The sequence below is a fragment of the Astyanax mexicanus genome, chromosome 2 (assembly GCF_023375975.1).
Source record: "Astyanax mexicanus isolate ESR-SI-001 chromosome 2, AstMex3_surface, whole genome shotgun sequence".
NCBI lineage: Eukaryota > Metazoa > Chordata > Actinopteri > Characiformes > Acestrorhamphidae > Astyanax > Astyanax mexicanus.
In genome coordinates, this window is record NC_064409.1 from 60,958,670 (window position 1) to 60,980,652 (window position 21,983).

At 39.1% G+C, this 21,983-nt stretch overlaps 1 protein-coding gene across 1 annotated transcript in view; it reads left to right on the top strand.

Moving 5' to 3' along the window:
- Positions 1 to 21,262, top strand: part of lrrc4ca (leucine rich repeat containing 4C, genome duplicate a) — a 149,985-nt gene extending 128,723 nt beyond the window's left edge. The window contains exon 3 of the mRNA XM_049475217.1: positions 19,240 to 21,262. Within this exon, the coding sequence (XP_049331174.1) occupies positions 19,293 to 21,236 (1,944 nt within the window). The 5' untranslated portion in view covers positions 19,240 to 19,292 and the 3' untranslated portion in view covers positions 21,237 to 21,262. The remainder of the gene's footprint in view (positions 1 to 19,239) is intronic.
- The last annotated feature ends 721 nt before the right edge of the window (positions 21,263 to 21,983 follow it).

Here is a 21,983-nt window from a genome sequence, read left to right on the forward strand (position 1 = left end):
TTGCATTAGATTGAATTAGGGATGATTAAGCCACAAAATCAAATGTTAGAGTTTAGTTAAAAAGGTTTATTATTTTGCACAAAAGCTTGAAAAGCTAGCTGCATTACAGAAATTGATCAGTTGTTTGGCTATTTTACTCCATTAATAAAATGATGGCCCATAAATTATCCCAACCACCCTTAATTCACCCTATATGGACAAAGTACTTGGACATGTTGCTTCATCACTGAATTTAGATGTGCGTTTATTTGTATTACAGACCTTTAAAACATTAGTGAAAAAATGCGCAGCTCTAAAGAACTCAGTAACACTGCAGTGTAGTGGAATGCCAGCATTGCAACAAGTCATTTGTTGAATTTTCACCCCTTCTAGATATTAAATGAAATTCCATAAGTAGTTTTATTAAAGAGTGGAAACATTAAGAACCACAGGATCTCAGCCACAAGCTTAAACACTACGTACAGTTACAGAGTTAAGTGCTAAGACAAATTTCAAGCAATGGATTTTCTGTGTAGTGATGTATTACACTTCTCTAGCTCTAAGATGATGGGAAAGTCTGGGTTTGGTGTACAGTATGTCAGGAGAACATTACCTGCCTGTCTGTCCAATTGTGCCAACTGGAACATTTGGTGGAGGAGGGATAATGCTATAGGGTATTTTTTTTTAGGGCCTGGACCCCTTAGTTTCATTGAATGGAAATTTTTAATGCATCAGAGAATCAAGACATTTTGGACATTTTGTTTGCTTTCCACATTTTTTTAAAACAATAACAGTCGTTTGAAGGAAGCCCTTCTCTGCTGCAGCATGACTCTGTCCCAGAGCATAAAGTAGGGTCCACTGAGGAAGTAATAGACAAAATATTTTGAAATAGTAGACCCAATCCAACCCCTTTTGGATAAAACTAAAATGACTAAACAGATTATAAGGCTGGCACACTCATCATATATCAGTGACTGATCTCAAAAATGCTCTTCTGGATGAAATAATTGGCAAAACGTCCAATAGATTCACTCCAAAATCTTATATAAATCATTCCCAGAAGAGTGAAAGCTGCTATAGCTGCAATGAGGGGGTGAATTACACATTAATGCATATAGATTTTGAATGATAGATAGATAGATAGATAGATAGATAGATAGATAGATAGATAGATAGATAGACAGACAGACAGACAGACAGACAGACAGACAGACAGACAGACAGACAGACAGATAGATAGATAGATAGATCAAACTGTACTACCCGTGTGCAGCAACAGAGGGAGCTCTTCACACTGCAGACTGTAATCACATGACATAACAAGACTGGAGGTAGAGCGAGGTAGAACGAAGCAGAGTGAGGTAGAGTTTCTATAAGGTAGAGGTCTACAATGATTGCTTACACCAAACTACTTCTATATTTAGTGTGTTTCACATCAATATCAGCATTTTTTCTATATCATACACCCTTAATAAATAGATAGATAGATAGATAGATAGATAGATAGATAGATAGATAGATAGATAGATAGATAGATAGATAGATAGATAGATAGATAGATAGATAGATCTTTTTACTAGATAATGGAAGTACACAGAAACATTGTGACCTTTTGATAATGTTTTGTTCAGGTGTGTTGGTGGATTATGCTGCAGACTGACAGGTAGAACATCTTCATTTCTTCTTTTACTGACAAACTCTCCCTCTGTCCCTCTCTCCCGCTCTCTGAAGGGTTTGGAAAGGATGAAACATTTGTGGGTCAGAGGAATAGAAGAAAGCCTCTGCATGCCCCTATTCACTCAGAGCAGAAACAGGCAGGGCTTTTTCTTCCTTTGTGGGGTTGGCGAGAGGTTAGACAGAGGCAGATCCATCGTGCTGGATTTCTGACAGCGTTCTCCTGATCTCTATCAGTGGGAGTGGCTTTTGTCCTCACCCTGTTGGGGTCCTCCACCTGTCACCACCGCAGGGAGATTGGCCTGCATGCTCCTAAAAGATAGCTGTGTTTTGTTTCTATGCTTGTCAAAATCCATTACCTCACTGTAACCTCTAGGTGGATCTGGCTGACAGGATCTTCATTTTGTTCCATACCGTGTCCAAATATGAGTGCGGAGTGAAGATTTTTTTTTTTTTTTGTAGTTTTCAGTGCTGTTCTACTCCTACAGAAGCTACCGCCTGTACAGATATAGCATGACTCATGCATTACTTTCACCTTTCTTTTGATTGAGACCCTCTCTCTGACCTCTCCTGTGCTGAGCATGGAGGGTATAGCTTCAGGGAAGGAAAAGATGAAAAACATCTTGACTTCATTGGTGGAAGACCTTGTGAGAATGTGCTTGCTGGAATATATTAAGAATATACAGTATTTTGGACAAGGACTAGATCATATGGAGGTGTTTTCATTGATTAGCTGGAGAATTACATCATCATTCAATGAAATTATTCTGGTACTGGTATAGTGGTAAGGTAGGGCTACACAGGTTGTGCTCAAATTTACAATCCCATTTTATGAAAAGACAAAAATCTTAACAAATATTAACCCAAACTTGCACGGCTGTCAACCAATTTGCCTCAATTTTCAGCTTTACGTAGGTTGGTGCTGGGAATCCAAAACTGATACTAAACAATCTTCAGTAAAACATCTCAATTTCAGAGATTTCTGTAAGTCTTTAGCTGACACTCTAGGATTCTTCCTCACCTCATTGATCATTTTGCGCTGTGCTCTTGCAGTCACCTTTACAGGACCACCATGCCTAGGGAGAGTAGCAACAGTGCTAAACTTCCTTCATTTGCAGAGCATCTGTCTTACCGTGGACACATGAACATCAAGACTTTTAGAGATACTTGTGTAACCCTTTCCAGCCTTATGCAAGTCAACAGTTGTTGAACGTAGGTCTTCTGAGAGCACTTTTATGCGAGGAATGAATCACACACATCAAGCAAAGCTTCTTAAGAACAGCAAACTCAAAACTGGTGTGTGTATTTGTTTTTATATGGTATTTTATATGTATGAAATGCATTGTACAAAAGCATTCTAGCATTAGCTAGAATACTTGTTCGTCAAACTACATGAGAGACAAGTTGTTTTGCTATTTTAGTATAAGGAAAATGTGATAACTGCATGTAGCATTGTTCAATCTTTCAATCTGATGATTTTTCTTTAATGGTAGCCTTAATATTAAAAAGAATCAAACTTACATCAAACCCACATCAGACACTACTGTGAGCTGTGGTGAAATAACAGCGATTTAAAAACTGCTGTTTGCTGTCCATTGGTACTGTTACTGTCCGTATTTCTGGCACTGTTCCTTTTTTTTTCCTTTCAATGAACTACTTGACATTTATTGCAGATTCTCACTTTTAAAAGAAAGCAAAAACATTATGAAATAAATAAATAACTAAATATTGAGCCAGTGAAAAAAAAGAGTATTTTGCCTTGCAGCGGCGACCGCAGTTGCCAAGACAACACCAGTAAAATAACTGCAATGCCCACGATGCATGCACACAAAACATTTAGCATTAAGGCTTCAGATATTTAATACAGTGTGTTTGTTCGTTTATTTTATTTTTAGTCTGAAAGTAATATGAATAAAGTAATTTAAGCACAAGGCCAACAAGTTCAACAAAGAGAAACGTGCACTCCAAGCAAGGCCTCGGAGATTAAAAAAAAAAACAGCTAATATGTGGGTGCTGGTGTGTTAGTTAGTGTGTGTTGTGCTGGTATGAGTGGATCAGACACAGCTGTGCTGCTGGAGTTTTTAAACACTGTGGCTACAGACACTTCTACCTATAGATGTCAAGTCAGAGACAGGAGCACTGTGATCTGTTGCTTCACGGTTTCTGTTGGTCATCTTCTAGTCCTTCATCAGTGCTCTGCTGCTCTGTGGTGGTCTCTCTTGTAGGGTCCTAACCATTGAAGAACAGGGTAAAAGGAGGATAGTAAAGAATGCAGAGAAACGGAAACAGATACAGGACTACAGGCTGTAATAATAGAACTACAAAACTGCTCATATATGGAATTTACAGAATTTAGCTGACATTTTTATACAGAGGGAATTTTAAGGTTGTTCCTATTACAGAGGTGGACCAATGTAGTGTTAGGAGTCTTGCCCAAGGTGTAGCGCAGCATACTCACCCAGGCCTGGAATTGAACCTCAGTCTCCCACATGAAAGCTCACTGGCAGGCGGTGGTGTTATCCACTGTAACACACCAACCACTATGATAATAACATAAATGGACAGGTAAAAAAAGAAGATAGTTATGACTGATCGATGCATTTAGTTATTAAAAGCTCTTATTTGTTTGTCATATGTATTGTCCGCGTTTGTTCTAAACCCGTAGTTATATGTGGAACTTTAATAAATTGGGGAAGAGGTAGAATCTGACCTTTGCACAGAGCTTGTCTGCACTTTATCTGCACTTAAACTGTAAATAAACTAACTGATAAAGACTAAAATAAATCCCTGAGATAATGAATATATATTTATTTTAAAATAAAACATGTCTTTTTGCCTTTTAAGAGACTGCACTGTATGTGTGCAAACCTGCTACAGTAGTAAGTGTACAGGCCCGTTAGGAGACAATATTATTTTTTATGATACGTTTTTGAATTAAGTCGCACAAATTAAATTGCATGACTAGCTTGATATCAGCTCCCTTGCTTAATCTAAAAATAGATCAAAAGCTTGTGCCCTGAGTGCAATTATTTCCCCTGCTGCAAAGAGCCTTCCTGTTTCAGCTGTTTGTACTTTCCTGGAGGACCTTTTTACTTTTTTTACTCTCTCTCTCTCTCTCTCTCTCTCTCTCTCCTGTTTATTCTGCTCTAAGAGCCTCCATATTTCTGCCAGTGCTCCAGCTTTTATGTGGACCAAGCTATTCCCAATCCATGAAGCCAAGGGCTAGGCAGTTATACTTTACAAAGGCTGTCCAGTAAACTCATGAATTTTGCACTAGTAGCCCATGGTGCAAGCTGGAGCTGAAGTCTGAAGGGCAAAGCCTAACCCAGGGCCTTGTTCTCTGGGTCAGCTAAAAGGCCTGCAACCCCTGTTTCCCCATCGCGGGAGGCAGGAGTTTCACACTGGCTTTGGGAACTGAACATCATACCCTGCAATGAGGGCTGACTGCACCAACAGCCATTTCGCCCAGCTGGGGCTTGCCATCGCTGCCATTTTTTTCTGGATCATCAAGGTAATTGGCATCTGTGGCCCCGCTGACATCTGCCCGTGCGCTGTCAAATCACTGTCTCTACACCCTTTAACTCTCACTGGATACATCAGGACAGCAGCATGCGGCTGGATTGGATTGACTGGATTTCTTTTTTTTTTTCCTCTTTGTCATTCCTTTACACACAATTGACATTTACATCACAGATGTCTTTGACTTACATTTCATTTAAAGCACTGCGTAGCCTTCGTGTCCCTACAGAATATGAATCGTCTGAGGTTTTGTCATTCGCTTCTTTTGGGAGGGAATAATAATAATCGTTTCATTTCTTATCTTGTTAATGTCACTGTTTGACAAGTTACAGAAGAAAGAATTCACCTATAGGCTGAAATAATGTGCTGAAGTAATCTTCAATATGCAGAAGTTCATTTCCAGTCGGAATGTATTTAAATTGTATTGTAAAAAAAAAGACTCAATATTTAAACTTCAACTAATATTATCTAATGTTATCGGAATGTGTTTTAGTTAAACTGAACCTGTGGATCTCAAACTTTGTAGATCAATTACCTTCATAATCTAACTAAAGCATCCAAGCATTCAAGTACCACCCACTAAAGAAACTATGTGGGTCTTGCTGGCTTTTGCAATCTGCATATTACTGTCTATTGTTTTTGATTAATGCAGTATGTTAAATAGAAGAAAATATCAGGAGTGTGATGCAAAATGTTAAACTACAAACATAGTCAAACAAGGACCACCTTATAATATTAATGCAACAACTTTGGTGAGTTGTGTTCTACAGGGTTCTATTGTAGGTCCATTAGAACTGATTATGATTTATTAATTATTATTATGGTTATGAAAGTGGAGAACTGAAGAAAGGCCTTAATCATAGGTTCTAAATGGGTTAAATATTAAAAACAGAGAGGCAATTTCCCAGAAAGGGATTAGGCCTAGTCTTGAAGTACATAGAATTTGAATCAAGTTTTTATGTCGAAAGGAAAATATAGAGCAGGGGTCTGCAATTAAGGTCTGCCGCAGGCCAGATATTTTCCAGGCTGTTATGTGGCGGCCACAAAAAAAAAAAAAAATCTGTTGTGAACAATGAAGTGTAATGGGATGAAGGGCTACAGACTAGTAGCTCTCCAGCCCAGAGGGTTGTTGAACTCAATTGCAGAACAGCTGATCTCAAAGCAGGTAAACCCAAGAAGAAATGAAAAAATAAATAAATAAACACACCGCTTCTCATGCAGGATCAAACCCGTGTCATCAGGGTTCATCAATGTCTAATACACTACCGCTGCCCCGGCTAGTGAATTGGGACACAGCCAGGAAAAACTCCTAATAAAGGGGAAACCCATTAAGTATGTCTATTAAATGCAACTTAACTCTTATTTGAATGTACAGAAACTAACCATACACTTTAACCTAACCCTAAGCCTAAAATCAAACATGAATCAACCCTAAAACCAAGCCCTAACCTTAACCTTAACCTAAATCGAACATTAAATCTACCTTTAAAATGTTAAATTCGAGTTAGACATGCAGTTAAGTGTTAGTGGACTGTTAGTTGGATATCTATGAGTCATCTATAATGAATCATCCAAATAAAGTTATACCAAATAAAATCTATGACTAGGCTTAATTCCTCTGTGGGAAACTGTGTTAAAGAAATCTTAAGTTATGATGATTACAGACGAATGCTTTATATTGATTTTAATCTTAATATTTTTTGTGCATGCAGTGTATTGTTTTTGGGATCCATCATGTATCTGTATCACAGTTTGAGAACCATTAACTAAACAATTTGAAGGCAGTCAGTTTACTGTATGTACTTACAGTACAAACAACACGTGACCCTTTTACAGTGCAACAGGGCATTTATTCTGTAAGTAGAGCACGTAACAATAGCAAGGGCATTTCATGGTCATGGGAAAAATAGTGTTGTGTATTTTGCAGTGTATCATTTTGATCACTTGAGAAAAAGCCTGCCGTATAAACCTGATAAGCTGTCTGTCCTCAGAGATAAAGAAATATCCAGCAGAAGAGAGCTCTCCACCTTAATGACAAAGAGTGCTTTATCTATTTTCAGAACGACAAGCATCAAGTAGTTCATGTCAAAATGTTTAAAATGAGGCAACGTGAACGCAGCCCCGCTTCCCAGACTATAAATAGCCATAATCAGTATACACGCCTCTGGGTTCTACTCTGCAACCAAACGCTTGCATTTGTATGCTGTCAAAATAAGGCCAAATTCGACAGAATCCATTACAGAGAATTCCAGCTTTCTAAACAAGTCCTCCACCATTTGTCAGAATGCGATGCTTCCAAAATACAGTGCCCTCCATAATTATTGGCACCCCTGGTTAAGATGTGTTCTTTAGCTTCTCATAAATTGAGTTTTGTTCAAAATATTATAGGACCACGATGGGAAAAAAAGTAAAGTCCAACCTTGAACTCAAGTAAATTTTAAGGGGGAAATAAAATCCCTGACTAAGAAATAATTATTCTTCATAAAATCACCTGTTCCACAATTATTGGCACCCCTAACAATTCTTAGGAAATAAATTTAATAAAAGTATTTCTGTCACTTCTACAGTAGTTTACGAAGTTGATCAGAGTATGTAGGAACATTTAATTAGTAATTCACAACTTCCTGTTTCCCTGGGGTATAAATATGATGTGACACAGAGGCCATTTATCTTCAACATGGGAAAGACAAAGGAACATACCATTCAAGTGAGGCAGATGTGTGTTGACCTTCACAAGTCAGGCAATGGCTACAAGAAAATCGCTACTCGCCTACACCTGTCCATATCTACTGTCAGAGGAATTATTAAGAAGTTTAAAACAACTGGAACAAGCCTGGACGAGGACGCAAGTTTATTTTGCCACCACGCACAGTGAGGAGGATGATAAGAGAAATAAAAAGTTCTCCAAAGCTCACTGTTACAGAATTGCAACAAATGGTAGCTTCTTGGGGTCACAAAGTCTCCAAAACAACCATCAGGCGCTATCTACATGCCAACAAGCTGTTTGGGAGGCATGCACGGAAGAAACCATTTCTCACTCACAATCATAAACGCAAACGTTTGGAGTTTGCTAATCGGTACTGGGACTTCAACTGGGACCGTGTGCTTTGGTCAGATGAAACAAAGATAGAGCTTTTTGGCAACAAATGCTCTAAGTGGGTCTGGCGTAACACAAGAGCTGAGTATGCAGAAAAGCACCTCATGCCCACTGTGAAATATGGGGGGGGATCAGTGATGCTGTGGGCCTGTTTCTCTTCTAAAGGCCCTGGGAACCTTGTTAGGGTGCATGGCATCATGAGTGCTCTAAAATACCAGGACATTTTAAAACAAAATCTGGTGGCTTCTGCCCGAAAGCTGAAGATGGGTCGTCACTGGGTCTTTCAGCAAGATAATGACCCTAAACATGTTGCCAAATCTACACAGAAATGGTTCACCGCACACAGAATCAAGCTCCTCCCATGGCCATCTCAGTCCCCAGACCTCAACCCCATTGAAAACCTGTGGGGTGAGCTGAAGAGGAGAGGGCAGAGGAGAGGACCCAGGTCGTTGGATGATTTAGAGAGAATGTGCAAAGAGGAATGGTCAAAGATCCCTCTTTCTGTATTCTCCCATCTTGTGAAACATTACAGGAGAAGATTAGGTGCTGTTTTGTTGGCAAAAGGGGGTTGTACAAAGTATTAACATCAGGGGTGCTAATAATTGTGGCACACATGATTTGATGTTAAATAATTATTTCTTAATGTGGGATTTTTTTCCTACTGAATAAATTCACTTGAGTTAAAGGTTGTATTTTACTCTTTTTTTCCATCGTGGTCCTATATTATTTTGAACAAAACTCAATTTATGAGAAGCTAAAGAACACATCTTAACCAGGGGTGCCAATAATTATGGAGGGCACTGTATATTCAGAAATGGTATAAACATGCTATTTTTGCTCTTCATTAAATCATTTTTAGTTACTTGTCTATCTGTGTCATAGGACCTTTTTGGGTACAAATAGTTGTACATGTGCAGGTGGGGTAGTATGATTATCACCAGAGTTACTCTTTGATTATGTGCCATATCTGTTATTTGTACTGACTATATACATGAGCTAAATGAATCCTTGGAGATCAAATGCGTTCGGTAGCTTTATGCAACTCATTCTGTTGCATAGTCTGTAGCCTTTACATATGTTATAAACAGATATAGTAACAAAGTAGAATTACTTCACTACTGTAATTAGCTACTACAGTTCTGTAGTAAGTATTATTTTGTCTCCTTCTTCCACTTTTACTTCACTGCATATTTTACATGAGTTTAATACTTTTACTTCAGTATATTTTTTTATGTGCTGCATTGTTACTCATTACAATTATAAAAAATGTTAGGAATCATTCCAAACCCACATTATCACTAAAGCCAGAGCAGTAGATGTTTTAAACTGTTAATGGGTTTGATGAAGCGCCTGATCATTGAGTGAATCAATTGATCAAGCTGATCTCATACAAAGATCACGCTGCTCCCGTTCTGAAACTTCTTCTGCTTGGCCTAATTACTGTAATCAACATATAATATGAAAATGGTTAGTTTCATATTTTAACCCCCCCCTGCAAAACAGTGGCGATTGCTCTAAGACTGCAAGGGAAGCTCAGCTTCCCCTAAAATGTAAAAAAATAAGTGATTAAATATATACTGTTGTGTGTACATGTCACTGATTAAATATGCGCTACAACGCGCTGAACTTAGTTCAGAGTCAGCTTCTTATCACTGGTAACGCCGCGGCTTTCCTCTCACTCATTCACGCAGCTTCACAGCGCTGCTTTAAACAGTGCACAGACTGCAATAGCGGAGCAAAGCGCGACGAGACGAGTCATTGGATAAATGCTGGGCTTTGTCCCGCCCATTGGACGCTCAGCGTCTCTGGGGGTCTATGGAGCAGTGGGCTGGCCTTTCCTCGACGCTCAGCTTCTGCATGATGATTGGATGATCTGTCTGAGGCGGAGTCCCTTTTTGATTGACAGCGAAATGAGCGAATCAGCGATCTTTGGGTGTAAACATGCGCGCTGGGAGTATTTTCATTCTATTCTGAGTTGAACCGGAGACTTTCCTAATCCTTATAGCGGCATTTTCTTTATTAAAAACTTCTATCACTCTTTTTGACTTTTTGACTATCACACTTTTCTTTCGCAGTTTCTGTCCAGCGGGTGCTGCTGAGCCCCTCCACCGTCACAAAGCACTCACAGACGTGCACACTTCACACTAGCCTCGCGCCAGTGCAAGCTGCACATAATGTCAGACAGTTGTAATGTTGTGGACGGATTTTGGAGAAGCCATTTGATAGTCTTTCTTACAAAGAAAAACTTAAGAGTTAAACAGCAGGGCAGATTAATTTGGTGTAAAAGGTGGGGAAAGTAACAGGTATTTTCAGCTGTTCTGGTATGATAAAGTGAGCTGGCTGACTGGAAGTGCTGTAACTAATAATAATGTACTGATGGCCATTCCTCTTGATGAAACTATCTCAGGACATAAATGAACAGGGGCCAGTAGTAAGTATTGTGTTATCATTAAAAATAATTTAAAATATTAAAGGGATTATTCAAGGAAATTAAAACTGTTCAAAAAGGAAATACATTTACATGCATTTTTTCCTTTACCAACTTTAAAGATTTTGCGAAATGTTTTTTTTTTATGATCATTTTATGTTTATTCATGTCATAGCGTATTTTTAAGTAATTGTTCAATGTAAAGAATGGGTACCTTTTTGTTGTGTAGTGAAAACTTGAAAAGAATGCCTTTTGTTTACAAAAAAAAAAAAACATCTCAGGGAGAGTAGAATTTACGTATAAATAAAACTACATATGTTAAGATGTAGGCCGAAATTGAGCTTCCCCTCCTTGAAAGACCAGCATCCGCCACTGCTGCAAAAACTAAAACTAAAACAACATTGCAATATCATGTTTTAATGTTCTATAAAAATATTGTGTTTTATATGTTGGTCTTTCAAAAGTAATAAAGTAGTGAAACATTCAAAAAGTTTGAACTTTGAATTTTTTTTTATGAAAAATTTGTACAATTTTACAATCCTAGAAAAGTCTCTGCTTATAAGAAACATTAAAAAGGTAGATACCAAAAAAGGAAAATGAAGTGCTAATTGATTTTTTTTTTCTTCTGTACGCTCCTGTCTATTTCTATTTAAATTCAGCTTACCACAGAACAGGTTTGGAGGGCGTCCATGATGTGTGCTGTTTTGGCTTGCTGGAATAAAAAAGAAAAACTTCTTTAAACTGTGCATAATGCATCTCTTGATGTAGGCGTGCAGCATTATTGTCTTTGTTTATTGCTCAGACCTGCTGTGAGCTAACATGCAAGAAGGCCCACATGTGCCTGCATCGCTGTCAGCCACAATAGGATCCACCTTTGCATTATTTACCCTGTTGGCAAGCATGCCATGATGCTTTGATTCTTTAGAGGCTTCATTGCTTTCTTTTTTCCCTCAGCCAAACAAGCCTCTGCCAGCACACCATCTTTTATGCGGATAAAAGTTTGAAATTTATTCATGTCATAATCACATTTTTTTTGTTTGTGTTTTTTTTATTTATTTATCTTTTTTTTTTCATCTAATTCCCTCTCCTCTACTACATCCAATTTTGCCAGACTCATTGTTTGAGGAGCAGAGGGATTTCTTCAGAAAGACAATATTTATTTGCTTCTGTTGGATTTGATTGCACATTTGGAGAACATGGTTTGTTTTTTTACGTGTAAAATTAAAGCGAATGAAGATACACCATTGGTACTTTATGTTCTTACCTTGTTTTCTTTGAAATTTAGACAGATATAGTGAGTGTATCCAGCTATTGCATATTTTGCATCTTGTGTTAAAGTATCATATTAACTTTTGTATTTGACAATATAATAGTGTAGAGGGATCTTTTGACTATTCAACCCTGCATTATACTGTACAATAATTAAAGTAATAGTAGCAGTAATAGCAGTAGTAGCTGCATCTGAAGTAGTAATAGTAAAATTAGCAGGTGGAGTATTAATAATAGCAGTATTAAAATAAGCAGGTGGAGTGTTTGTAGTATTAGTAGTAGTTGGAGTTGTAGTATAAGAAGATGAATAAGTAACAGACAGAGTAAGAGTAATAGTAGCAGCAGTGGTAGTAGTGGTAGAAGTAGCAGTAGTTGTAGTAACAGTAAGAGAAAGAGTAGTAGGAGTAAAAGTAGTAGCAGCAGCAGTAGTAGAAGTAGGAGTAGTAGAAGCAGCAGCCTGGGTGGTACTATTAGTAAGAGTAGTAGTAAGAGTAGTAATTGTAGTAGTAGTAGAAGCAGCGGTAGTTGTAGTAACAGTAAGAAAAGGAGTAGTAGGAGTAAAAGTAGTAGCAGCAGCAGTAGTAGAAGTAGGAGTAGTAGAAGCAGCAGCCGTGGTAGTACTATTAGTAAGAGTAGTAGTAGTAGTAAGAGTAGTAATTGTAGTAGTAGTAGAAGCAGCGGTAGTTGTAGTAACAGTAAGAAAAGGAGTAGTAGGAGTAAAAGTAGTAGCAGCAGCAGTAGTAGAAGTAGGAGTAGTAGAAGCAGCAGCTGTAGTAGTACTATTAGTAAGAGTAGTTGTAGTAGTAGTTGTAGTAGTAGCAGAAGCAGCGGTAGTTGTAGTAACAGTAATAGAAAGAGTAGTAGGAGTAGTAGCAGTAATAGCAGTAGTAGTACTAGTATTAGCAGCTACTGCAGCAGAAAAGTAGGAATAGTAGTATTAGTAGTTGTAGTAGCAGAAGAAGCAGCAGTAGTAGGAGTAGTTATAGTAGTACTATGAGTTTTAAGAGTAGTAGGATTAGTAGTAGTAGTAGCAGCAGTAGTAGTAAGAGTAGTAGTTGTAGTAGTAGTAGAAGCAGCGGTAGTTGTAGTAACAGTAATAGAAAGAGTAGTAGGAGTAGTAGCAGTAATAGCAGTAGTAGTACTAGTATTAGCAGCTACTGCAGCAGAAAAGTAGGAATAGTAGTATTAGTAGTTGTAGTAGCAGAAGAAGCAGCAGTAGTAGGAGTAGTTATAGTAGTACTAGGAGTTTTAAGAGTAGTAGGATTAGTAGTAGTAGTAGCAGCAGTAGTAGTAGTAGTAGTAGTAAGAGTAGTAGTTGTAGTAGTAGTAAAGCAGCGGTAGTTGTAGTAACAGTAATAGAAAGAGTAGTAGGAGTAAAAGTATTAGCAGCAGCAATAGTAGAAGTAATAGAAGCAGCAGCCTGGGTGGTACTATTAGTAAGAGTAGTAGTAGTAAGAGTAGTAGTTGTAGTAGTAGTAGAAGCAGCGGTAGTTGTAGTAACAGTAATAGAAGAGTAGTAGGAGTAAAAGTAGTAGTAGCAGCAGCAGCAGTAGTAGATGTAGGAGTAGTAGCAGTAGTAGTAGTAGTATTAGCAGCTACTGCAGCAGAAAAGTAGGAATAGTAGTATTAGTAGTTGTAGTAGCAGAAGAAGCAGCAGTAGTAGGAGTAGTTATAGTAGTACTAGGAGTTTTAAGAGTAGTAGGATTAGTAGTAGTAGCAGCAGTAGTAGGAGTAGTAGTAAGAGTAGTAGTTGTAGTAGTAGTAAAGCAGCGGTAGTTGTAGTAACAGTAATAGAAAGAGTAGTAGGAGTAAAAGTACTAGCAGCAGCAATAGTAGGAGTAATAGAAGCAGCAGCCTGGGTGGTTCTATTAGTAAGAGTAGTAGTAGTAAGAGTAGTAGTTGTAGTAGTAGTAGAAGCAGCGGTAGTTGTAGTAACTGTTAGAAAGAGTAGTAGGAGTAGTAGCAGTAGTAGTAGTAGATGTAGGAGTAGTAGCAGTAGTAGTAGTAGTATTAGCAGCTACTGCAGCAGAAAAGTAGGAATAGTAGTATTAGTATTTGTAGTAGCAGAAGAAGCAGCAGTAGTAGGAGTAGTTATAGTAGTACTAGGAGTTTTAAGAGTAGTAGAAGTAGTAGTAGTAGTAGTAGTAGTAGCAGCAGTAGTAGTAGTAGTAGTAGTAGTAGTAAGAGTAGTAGTTGTAGTAGTAGTAAAGCAGCGGTAGTTGTAGAAACAGTAATAGAATGAGTAGTAGGAGTAAAAGTAGTAGTAGCAGCAGCAGCAGTAGTAGATGTAGGAGTAGTAGCAGTAGTAGCAGTAGTAGTACTACTATTAGCAGCTACTGCAGCAGAAAAGTAGGAATAGTAGTATTAGTGTTTGTAGTAGCAGAAGAAGCAGCAGTAGTAGGAGTAGTTATAGTAGTACTAGGAGTTTTAAGAGTAGTAGTAGTAGTAGTAGTAGCAGCAGCAGTAGTAGTAGTAGTAGTAGTAAGAGTAGTAGGGGTAGTAGAAATGGTGTAAGTAAGAGTAGTGGGATGAAGTAGCAGCAGCAGCAGTAGGAGGAGTAGGAGTAGTAATAGTAGTAGTAGTAATAACAGTAACATCAGTAACAGTAGTAGTAGGAGTAGATGTAGTAGCTTTAGTAGCAGTAGTTGTAGCATTAGTAGTACTAGGAGTAGTAGAGATAGTAGGAGAAGTGGAAGTAGTAACAGTAGAAGCAGTTATGTTAATCATTGGCATATCTATTACATCTAGTGTATCAGATTTAGCTGCACAGTCTAAAACTCAATTATGTCTAATTATGTTTTCTACAAGGCCTCATTTGAAATAATTATCAACAATGCAGCATAATGTGATTTTCTCATGTGTGTGTGTGTGTGTGTGTGTGTGTGTGTGTGTGTGTGTGTGTGTGTGTGTGTGTGTGTGTGTGTGTGTGTGATCTCTGGTGTGTGTGATCTCTGTCAGCCACGCCACTGTCTCTTGCACACATCTTCTAACCCTCAGGCTCTCCTAGATTTTAAGGGGAACCCATTTTGCAATTACAGAATTAATAGTCACAGTAATCATGCAATTACTCTGTGGTTACATTAACAGAGTGGTCCTCCTCTGGCTAAACGTGTGAGCTGTTCCTAATGCCGACTCTGGAGAACCAGAGAACCAGTGTATTTCTATTTAACTGAGCTTCCTCACCAGAGGCCCTGGATGAAGAGTGCAACACGGTGCAACACAAACCTACACATAATCCGCCAGAGGATGTAATACAAGTTATTTGTACTTTTGGATACACAAAATGACTACACACACACACACACACTTGATATATAGCCAAGGGTCTGTACACACAGGGAACAGAGGATATGGACTGATATTGTTTCTTATTTTACAGCAGTTTGCCTATACACACAAACCTCCAGACAGCACTGTTCATTTTAACTCATGCATTTTTTATAATACCACTAGTGGATATTCAGTGCATGTTTGTATTTCAAAGCTCCCAGGTTTCAAGCCTATATAACAGGGGTGTCCAAACTTTTTTTGTTGGGGGCCAGAAGGAGAAATATATTTGAAGTCACGGGCCACAGACTCTATAATAAAACAAATAATAAAATATACCACTTTAAATAATACTTTTTTCCTGATTGAATATTAAACTCCTTGATTACGGCAACTTTTAGACTCTTTGGCCCGTTTTTCTGCGCTATAAATGCGCACCCTCTCTGCTTTTAGACTCTTTGGCCCGTTTTTCTGCACTAGAAATGCGCACCCTCTCTGCTTTTAGACTCTTTGGCCCGTTTTTCTGCACTAGAAATGCGCACCCTCTCTGCTTTTAGACTCTTTGGCCAGTTTTTCTGCGCTAGAAATGTGCACGCTCTCTGCTTTTAGACTCTTTGGCCCATTTTCCTGCGCTAGAAATGCGCACCCTCTCTGCTTTTAGACTCTTTGGCCCGTTTTTCTTTGCTAGAAATGTGTACCCTCTCTGCTTTTAGACTCTTTGGCACGTTTTTCTGCGCTAGAAATGCGCACCCTCTCCGCTTTTAGACTCTTTGGCCAGTTTTTCTGAGCTATATATGCACACTCTCTCTGCTTTTAGACTCTTTTGCCCCGTTTTTCTGTGCTAGAAATGCGCACCCTCTCCGCTTTTAGACTCTTTGGCCCGTTTCTGACACCTAGCGTTCAAACTTTGAATCTCACATTATATAAACCTGCTTAACAGCGGGCCAACTTTCATTCTATTTCTGAAATACCTCGCGGGCCGCTCCAAAAAAGGAAACGGGCCGCAGTTTGGACACCCCTGCTATATAACAAATAATAACATGCTCTTTATCTCTCTCTGAATGTTTTATATTTTTTACATACAGTCCCTAACCTCCCTAATCTCCAGCAGTGTTAATGTTAACAGCTGATTTTGTTTTAGTCTTACTTTTTTGACTTATAATGTATATTAATATGAAATGTATATTAGTTTTAGTGACATTTTAATGCAGCAATTCTGACTATTTTTATCAAATGGAAAGATCAGGAACTCAAAAAACACAAAATGTAACTTTAGTTTGTCTTCTGTTACACCACAGAAAATGCATTTAAGGATGTTACTAAAGAGCAGGAGGAAGAGAAACAAAAAAAAACATTTAGTCATAAAAAGGAATGGCCTGCTTGAAATTTTGAAAATGTGTTTGTCACAAGACCAACAATGATTTCTCAGTTTGTCAGTCATTCACATTTTAATCATCATTTCATTTCTTTTCATTGACAAAGTGTCATACTTTTCCTCATTGTTATCGTTTTTTTAAGCGTAATTTGTGTTTTTTTTTTTTTTTTACTTATTATTATTATTTTTTTTAATGGATGTCAAATAACAGTGCCATACAGAAATAACATGATTAATAACAAGATTTAAAAAATAATATTGTTTCATTTAAAAAATCAATATATTCAATATATTCAATATTATAAATTAAATCATAATTAAAATATATTAAAAATAAAATTAAAAGGGATAAAAATGTAATTTGCTAAGTGCGGACCATGCCTAAAGAAGTAGAGAAAGAAGGAAAAAAAAGGGGAGGGAACTGGGCTGGAGTTCTGAACTGCGTGCTTGAGGAAGCGTGCAGTTATATCCCCCCCCCTTTTTATTTAATAAGAAGTGGAAGAGTAGAAAAAAGGGGGTTGTTGGGGAGGAGGTGGGTTGCGAACTTTCGTCACGAGATATAGTTAGTTAGGGGAGGTATTTATAGGACGGTTGATTGATACGGGGTGGAGTTAGAACGTTCGGGCGTGGTCCTTCTCCCAAACTTTTGTTATTACATAACATCATTTAAGCTGTGATTTTTTTTTAAATATGTAGTCAGATAAATATTATGGTTAGTCAAAATAATTCAAACAAATCTAAAGTCAATTTCTTTAGGGCCAAAAGTTACAGTATTTTGATAATGATCCTGACCTTACAGTGCAATCAATAGTGTAGTAAATGCAATGTGGATTCTCAATTGAATTCTGTCTGTCTCACACACATACAAACACACACACACACACATCCAGGGGAGTTAGCGAAACACATAGCAGCAGGATTCCAAACATCACCTGGCTCGACCAAACACTGCCGCGCTCTATTCCCAGTCCGGTCACATCCGTGCCTCTGAGCGTCTCTCAGAGTTGTAATCAGAACTCTCCAGACATGTTGGCTTGATTGAAGGACTGCTAGGTGGCAAGCCCACAGTTATTTATGACCCCCCAGTCTGCAAAAATAAATCAAGCGCCACCGGCTGACAAGCTTGCCTGTATCTGCCTGCCAGGGGGACAGGGGAAAAACAGGAGAGCCGAGCCCACTGTGGAGCTTCTGCTTTATGTGGATGAGATGGAGAGTGTTGTGGGAAAACACTAAGCGCACACCAAATGGCGCTAGATATAAATGGCATTACTGAGGTCACCCACAATGCACTTCCATTAGGAATGTTGTGCTTTCGTTTGGAGCTCCGTTGGAGTCATGTTGCTAGGGTATGCTAAAGTGTATAGCAGTGAAACCTCTTAAGTAGATGTGTGTACAAGTGAATCATGTACAATATGAACAAAAACATGGATTTGTTTTTGTATTAAAATGTCTGTACACACATATGACATCAATAATTTTGCAGGCCTCAATACAGCCTATTGTCTCATTGTGTTTACTTGTCTGCTTTATGTGTTTTTTTAATGTGTGCTAATGATACTTGAAGCTAACGTCTGATAGGCAGAATGAATTGATCATGCATTTATGAAAAGACATACAGGATATAGATTAAATGTGGATGGATTGAATCTGCCAGATTTGCTTGTCTGTTCATATGGACAATTTTACACAATACCACCCACTGCACTATCCAGTCCAATAATTTACTCAATGACCAGTGTTCGACCTCACTCACAAGATAACACCTCACAACTTATAGAGGTGTGGGCATGCCATCCCCTGAGAGAACATTTCATGACCAATTTACAGCGCAGTAAAAAAAAGTACTGTTCTCGACAGATTTGCTTTTTTATCTTATTTTCTTTTTTTTTCAGATTAATAAATACATTTCATATCAGACAAAGATAACCTGAACAATTATAAAATATATTTTTTTACTTATAATTTAATCTAATAGGGAAAAAAATCTATCCAAACCTGGTCATGTGTGAAAAATGACTTGCCCCCTAAGTTTAATGACATGATTGTGCCACCCTTGGCAACAACAACTGTAATTAAGTGTTTGTGAAATGAAAACTGTCAATGAGTCTTTCACATATCTGTGGCCGACTCTTTTATGCAGAGTGGTTTTAATTTTAGCCACATTGTAGGCTACTCCAAAACGTTACACATTAGTTACTTACACGTTGTTCTGGGCTCTTCTGTGACCTCCTGGATGAGTTGTTCATGCCCTTTTGGAGTCAACCAAAAGAAATCTGTAAAGCAAAAAAAAAATATTTTTCACGGCACTGTACATACTGCTATCCCTTGACTTTTGGTGACTTGTCAGTGTATTCATCTATGGCTAAAAACGTCTTTCTCAAGAAATAAACAAACATACTGTAATTAATGAGATGTTAACTTGTTCACACTGTCAACAATGTGCAGAATCTCAAATATTTATTTATTCATTTTTATGTGAGACTTATTTATAACTGAATATCTACATTGTATTGCATACTAATATATGGATATAATATATTTTGCACAATCAGACATACCTAGTCAAGATTGAGATTAAAATAGTTGTGAACTCAAACTAACAGAATGTTTCTTCTTGTTTTCTTTTTCCAGCTTGCTCAACACAACGCACCCCAAAGAGTGGACAGCAAGCCTACGAATTATGAATGTTGAACAAGATGACCTTCTCCCAGCAGCAGCAGACGATGAGAGGTCCTAGGTGGAACCGGGCCTTGTCTGACCCGTTGTTCGTGCTGTTGCTGGCCTTGCAGCTTCTGGTGGTTGCTGGCTTGGTGAGAGCTCAGACCTGCCCGTCCGTCTGCTCGTGCAGTAACCAGTTCAGCAAGGTCATCTGCACGCGTCGCGGCCTGCGAGATGTGCCAGACGGCATCTCCACCAACACCCGGTACCTGAACCTGCAGGAAAACCTAATCCAGGTGATCAAGGTGGACAGCTTCAAGCACTTACGGCACCTGGAGATCCTGCAGCTCAGCAAGAACCATATCCGTAGCATCGAGATTGGAGCCTTTAACGGGCTGGCCAGTCTAAACACGCTGGAACTATTCGATAACAGGTTAACCACTATCCCAAATGGAGCATTTGAGTATCTGTCGAAGTTGAAGGAACTATGGCTAAGGAACAATCCCATTGAGAGCATACCGTCCTATGCCTTCAACCGAGTGCCCTCGCTACGAAGGCTGGACTTGGGTGAACTGAAAAGGCTCTCGTATATTTCGGAAGGTGCTTTCGAAGGACTGAGCAACCTGCGTTACCTGAACCTCGGTATGTGCAACCTGAAAGAGATCCCTAACCTAATTCCACTGGTACGACTGGATGAACTGGAGATGTCGGGGAATCAGCTCTCGGTTATCCGGCCGGGGTCTTTCAAAGGGCTTGTCCACTTGCAGAAACTGTGGATGATGCACGCTCAGATCCAGACCATTGAAAGGAACGCCTTTGACGATCTTCAGTCGCTGGTGGAGTTGAATTTGGCTCACAATAACCTTACCCTGCTCCCTCACGACCTCTTCACACCACTCCACCACTTGGAGAGGGTGCACTTGCACCACAACCCATGGAATTGCAACTGTGACATCCTGTGGCTCAGTTGGTGGCTGAAAGAAATGGTACCGGCCAACACCAGCTGCTGTGCTCGCTGCAGTACTCCTACCAGCCACAAGGGGCGCTACATTGGCGAGCTGGATCAAAACTATTTCCACTGTTACGCGCCTGTTATTGTGGAGCCTCCTGCTGATCTGAATGTGACAGAAGGCATGGCAGCAGAACTGAAATGCCGGGCGAGCTCACTGACCTCGGTCAGTTGGATTACACCCAATGGGTCAATCATGACTCACGGAGCGTACAAGGTGCGCATTTCAGTGCTCAATGACGGGACATTGAACTTTACAAATGTCACAATGCAGGACACAGGGACGTACACGTGTATGGTTAGCAACTCAGCAGGGAACACCACAGCCTCTGCTACGCTAAACGTGTCCTCAACAGAGAACAGCAGCTTCAGCTACTTCACCACGGTGACGGTGGAGACGATAGAGCCAGCGCACGACGAAGGGCACACCACGGTGCAGCAGAAGGTGGGTCCTACTCCTTCCTCTGGCGTGTGGGAGACGCCTTCTACTCCTTCATCCACCACAACCACAACGGCCCGGACGCCTATGTCCACCAAGACCACCGACAAATCCTACACCATCCCCGTCACAACGCTGGGCGACGGCTCCCTCAACACTCTGGATGAAGTAATGAAGACCACCAAGATCATCATCGGCTGCTTTGTGGCCATCACACTGATGGCCGCAGTCATGCTGATCATCTTCTACAAAATGCGCAAACAGCATCACCAGCAGAACCACCACGCGCCCACGCGCACCATCGAGATCATCAACGTGGACGAAGACTGCGTCACCGGCGGGCCAACCATGGAGGGTCACCTGACCCTGCCACCCCTCGAGCATGAGCATCTTAACCACTACAACACCTACAAGACAGCATACAATCACGCCTCCACCATCAACTCCATACACAGCTCTGCACATGAACCTTTGCTTATTCGGGCCAGCTCAAAAGACAATGTACAAGAGACCCAAATCTGACCACTTTGTTTTTTTTTTTTTCATAATGGGAATTAAGAGGGAAAAATTACAAAAAACAAACAAACAAACAAACAAAACAAAACTTTAAAACAAACTCTTAAGGAACACTATATGACATTTTAATCTAAAGGAGATGGCTCAAAGAACTGGAAACATGGCAGACCCATGTGCAACAAATAAGCGAATGATGAAGGCTAAGTGACATTGGGATCTAGGGTATGTTATAATGGTTTCAAAGTGTCTTTACCTAACAGAAGTTATTTATTTAAGAAAAAAAACTCTATTGTGGTTAATACAAGAAAAAAAATGTATTCTGCAATTATTTTTTTCAGCAATTATTTCTTCTCCATGGTTTGTTCATATCCAGTATATATATATATATATATATATATATATATATATATATATATATATATATATATATATAAAGGTTGGTAAGGCTGGTTGGTTTGCTAATATGCTTTGAAACTCTATGTAAGTCAGACTCAGTATCGTTCAATCTTTCATTCGTTCCATATTCCATATATGATGATCCCGTCCAATGATCCAGCAATCAGCCATTAGCACTTAAGCTCGTGTTTTTAATCTAATGGGTTCACAATTTTCTACAGTCAAACAGTCACCACCCAAGCAGTATTCTTAAAGCTGTGCCCAAACACTTCATATATTTCGTGGGCAGCAGTTAATCATAATGGATTTAATGTATCTTTAGAGCTGGTGATTTGGAGGCCTGAACCCTTTGGTCTG